This window comes from Berghia stephanieae, chromosome 5 (genome assembly GCF_034508935.2).
Source record: "Berghia stephanieae isolate SIO BIC M18660-M18661 chromosome 5, UCSD_Bste_1.3, whole genome shotgun sequence".
Taxonomy (NCBI): Eukaryota; Metazoa; Mollusca; class Gastropoda; order Nudibranchia; family Aeolidiidae; genus Berghia; species Berghia stephanieae.
In genome coordinates this window covers 9987246-9992245 of record NC_088364.1, presented here as the reverse complement: position 1 = coordinate 9992245, position 5000 = coordinate 9987246, and the positions used below count along the sequence as shown (strand labels likewise).

General features: G+C 34.3%; 1 protein-coding gene across 1 annotated transcript in view; it reads left to right on the top strand.

Annotated features, from left to right (window-relative positions):
• The window catches only part of LOC144973854 (uncharacterized), a 29834-nt gene extending 25654 nt beyond the window's left edge, over positions 1-4180 (top strand). Inside the window, exons 4-6 of the mRNA XM_078916745.1 lie at positions 2942-3033; positions 3980-4076; positions 4124-4180. Of these exons, the coding sequence (XP_078772871.1) occupies positions 2942-3033; positions 3980-4076; positions 4124-4180 (246 nt within the window). The remainder of the gene's footprint in view (positions 1-2941; positions 3034-3979; positions 4077-4123) is intronic.
• Positions 4181-5000: the final 820 nt, after the last annotated feature.

Here is a 5000-nt window from a genome sequence, read left to right as displayed (position 1 = left end):
CAGAGGGTTTTATCTATTCTAAACTGAGAGAGTTTTGATAAAAAATATGTACGTCTGCACATCTTATGCCTAATTATTTTCAAGTGTTCATCCCACTTGAGCCTGTCATCAATCGTTACACCAAGGTATTTGTAGTGAGGAACTCGCTGGACGAATTGGTCCTTTAATTTTAACGGTTCTATCGGTTCCTTCACTCTCCTAAAGTCAATCACTAGCTCCTTTGTCTTGCTTATGTTAAGCTCTAGGTGGTGGGCATCACACCAAGACACAAATCTATCAATTTCTTGCCTATAAGCCACTTCGTTGCCATTTGTTATGAGGCCTTGAAGAGCGGTGTCATCTGCAAACTTTATTAAAGGTACACTCAGGTTTTGACTTCTACAGTCATTCGTGTATATTGTGAATAATACAGGGGACAATACACAACCCTGAGGAGCACCAGTATTTGTAGTTATACAGGAAGATTTGTTTTGTACTAATTGAACATATTGTGCTCTCTCCGTAAGAAATTCGAGCACCCAAGCAATTATATACTTGTTTAAATTCAGACTAGTCAATTTTTGAACAACCAACTGAGGTTGCATTGTATTGAACGCTGAAGAAAAATCTGCAAAAAGCAATCTGCAATAGCTCCTAGCGTGATCTAAATGCCTGTAGATGTTGTTTGTAAACAGCAAAATGGCATCCTCTACGCCACGTCCTGGTTTGTAAGCAAATTGATGACTATCACTCAATGGCATAAACTGATTCCTAATTTTAACAAGAACAAGTTTTTCTAAAGATTTCATGACTATTGAAGTCAGTGCAACAGGTCTGAGATCGTTCATAGTTTCAAGTTTTTCTTTTTTTGGAACAGGAATAATTTTTGAAGTTTTCCAAATTTCAGGGATCGAAACGCATTGGAGGGACCAGTTAAAAATATGTGTATAAATGGGGGAAAGCTGGTGGGCACATTCTTTTAATAGTTTTCCTTTCAATCCATCCGGCCCAGCAGCCTTCCTCTCGTTTAGTTTCGAAAATACGAATCTCGTTTCCTCTTCACTGACCTCAATAGTCATTTCATCTTCCAAAGCCCTGTCTAACTTATGTTTTTCATTTTCAATATCAAATTTGTTCCCCTCCTCCATGTTAAGTGTTGTTGTTGGCCAGGGACCCCTTATTAAGCGCCCTGAGCACGTTTAGTGGATATAATAATAATAATAATAATAATAATAATAATAATAATAATAATAATAATAATAATATATAATAATAATAATGATAATAATAATAATAATAATAATAATAATAATAATAATAATTAATAATAATAATAATAATAATAATAATAATAATAATAATAATAATAATAATGATAATAATAATAATGACTATCTCCAACACTCACGAGACTGCTGTTGTCTCAGCGTTGTGGATCATTGAATTGTTTTTATGAGAGGCATAATGTTATAATTTGAGAAGTTTTTGGACAATGAATGAAGAGGTGTCCCTATTATTTAGCAGCGTTTATCATTACGAAGTGACTATTCTCACCCCCGGGATGCTAGTCTTCATAATAGCATAAAAAGTAGTCCACAATTGTTGTATGTTTAATCCAAAGGTTGTAATGCAGTAATTTGTTAAGTTTCTTGTCACAAGTTGCACAATTAAAAAAAAAAAAATCATTCAAATCCAAATCGCAAAAAGCCGGCGACGTTTTTTTTCGGTAATCCAATCAGCCGGGGGGGGGGGGGGGGGGTGAGAATAGAGGCAGCCTTATCATTATCTTTTAAAAATGGTACAAGTCTAACATATTTCAAGTCCTATGTGTTAAATATACGGTGGGAGATTGTTATTACAAGTCATGGTAAAGCGCTTAGAGCATGATGTTTATCGTGGATTAACGTTATATAAATACATACAATGTTTTAAAGGGCAATAGACGAGGTCACGGGACTATTGGTAACTTGTTTTGTTTTTGTTTTGATTTGTTTTTTTTTTTTGTTTGTTGTTTTTGTTGTTGTTGTTGTTTTTTTATTTTGTTGATGTTGTTGTTGGGTTACTTTGTTTTGTTTTTTTGTTTTTTTGTTTTTTTGTTTTTTTTTTGGGGGGGTTGTTTTGGTTTGTTTTATTTTTGTTTTTGTGTGTGTTTTTTTGAGGTTTGTTTTTGTTGTTGTTGTTGTTGTTTGTTTGTTTTTTGTTTTTTGAGTTTTTTTATTTCTTTGTTTGGTTTGTTGGAGAGCGTTTTCATGTGCACTGCGGCGTCACTAATTTAATATGAACATGAGGCTGATCAAAAAGTTCAAAGCGTAGGAGTTAACTCAAATAATATTACTAAATATTGGGAGTTGTATTGCCTTTATCAGTCAGTCCCTATCAACAAATCTTGTTATATGTCCTTTGGTACTAGCACTCGTTCAATTTCCGTCATTTTCTATTAACTATGGAGTTAGTCACATCACCCCCCCCCCCCTTCTCTCTCTCTCTCTCTCTCTCTCTCTCTCTCTCTCTCTCTCTCTATCTATCTCTCTGTGTGTGTGTGTGTGTGTGTGTGTGTGTGTGTGTGAGTGTGTTTGTGTCTGTGTTTGCTTGTTTGCTTCCCTTCCCCATCTCCCACCTTGATCTTTTGTGGCTATAATAAATCGGTCAGTCCCTGTATCCACTGACGACCTTTATAAAAAAACGTCGACCCAAGGTCACAACCGAGTCACAATAACTAATTAAATCAGTTTGGCTGGACATGTTGTAAAGCACTGGCAATTGTCTCCATTTGGATTGGCTCAAAACGAGGTTTCATTTTAGTTCATTGCCCTTTCCAACATTGAAGTGAAGGTTATTTCACAGCGGCTACGAAGTATACTTTTCTCTGTTTTTTATATTTCAAATTTCAAATTCAAAAGTTTATTTTTAGGCAATTGCCAATATAACTCATGCAAGAATATAATATTTCTGTTCATTATAGAACCATCGATTTGTAATACTAGATGGTCAACGAAATGACTTTTTCCATGCGACAACGGAGAATCATAAGTCGTATATGTTTGTTACCATGGTGTAAGGTCGTCTCCCGTCCTAAAATTGCTGATCGGAATATAAAGATTGCTTACCACCCGTTGGTTAGGATGCTAGTATGCTACAAAGTATTTTCCCCCAAATATCAGACATCAATTCAAATCACTTCTGGATGGACAGAGGCGTCAGAAAAAGAAAGACAAACTTGACTTATCTATCCGATAACAGGGACAAAGGAGAGAAATTAATGGGGGGGGGGGGGGGGGTTAAGATTGAGGTCGCTGATCAGAGTTGTAAATGACATCGTAAGAAAATTTTGCTCAAAGTTGAGATTAAATACCCGAGTAGACAGGCTGCCCCATTAAAATGAAAGGCTTTTATAAAGACTAACTATCCAAAAAATGTACCGAAAGTGATTTACAAGGGGTTACAACATAACGGTTGCACAGAACATGTTGGATGAGACATTATCCAACCCATCCCTTAAACAGTAGATAAGACGTAGAAATGACATCGGCTTTATTAAAACAACTTGTTGCATCAGATTATTAGGCGTTAAATTTAACTAAAAGAATATGGGGGGGGATATGTAGATATATATTTTTAATGTCTTTCAATCAGATATAACAAAATAAAATATTTCTTGCCCCCCTGCGTTTTTGAATCAGAACTTTGTCCCCATCGCAAGCTCCTGTATCGACTGGACGCACATCCAGAACTTCAATAAGGAAGAGTGTGAGAATCTTAAACTTAAAGTTCTTAACTTAACTATAGATAGAATGCGCTTGGCCAAGGAGTTCACAACATTGCCATCCGGAAGTATAACGGACCAACACACAAACTCTGTGTAACCATGAACTTTTATAGTCTGGTTAATACAGTTTAGTGAGAACAACTCACAAAAGCGGATGGCAAAAACAATAACAAAGGCCTGAGTGACGTCATCTGCATACTATCTATTGCCTTGTATTGTTTTCTGTTTCCCCAGACGAGCTGACATCCTGTACAATGGAGAGAACGGACCAGAGAGGCTTTGCTATCGAGACGACGACTTCGGCCACCATCCAAGTTTCTTGTCTGGGAAGGTAGGATTTGATGCTCAATAACAAAACATCAAATTTTTTTTCTTCAGTTCAGCGAGAAAACTTTTGCCGCTAAGTGGTCATGTGAGATGACAATCGTCTTCTGACCTTGCGGTTCGAGTCCCTCTTTTCGTGCCGCACAGTTGGGTACTTGGATAACGCTCTTTATTCCCATTTTCTCAAGTATTCGAGTTTAAAACGAGTAACTGCTGACCGGTAACAGCGTTATCGCTGTCGAAAAAAATATTGTAATAGCGCCTTATTGAATTGGGGTTATGTCTTACATATCAAAAGTTGCTATTGGTCTGGACCCTTGTAAAGTTCTTTGAGCCCATATTCGTGGATATTGCCCCATGTAAAAGGTCAAGCTGAACAAATCATTATTTTCTTATTTCGTAGAAAAATTTGTATACATCATAACGTTGACGTCAATTAGTTATTTGTTGGTATTTTTAGACCACCGGAGAGGTGATTGATAATAATAATAATAATAATAATAATAATAATAATAATAATAATGATGATGATGATGATGATGATGATGATGATGATGATGATGATGATGATGATGATGATGATAATAATAATAATAATAATAGTAATAATAATAATAAAAGTAGTAATAATAATAACAATACTAATATAATAGTAATAATGATAATAATAATAAATAATAATAATAATAAAATAATAATATAATATAATAATAATAATAATAATAATAATAATAATAATATAATAATAATAATAATAATAATATATAATATAATAATATATAATAATAATAATAATAACAATTTATTAATACATAATATATATAATAAATATATAATATATATCATCATCATCACAATAATAATAATGGTGATGGTGATCATGCTGATAATGCTAATAATGACACGTCAACAACATCATGATGTGATTCAC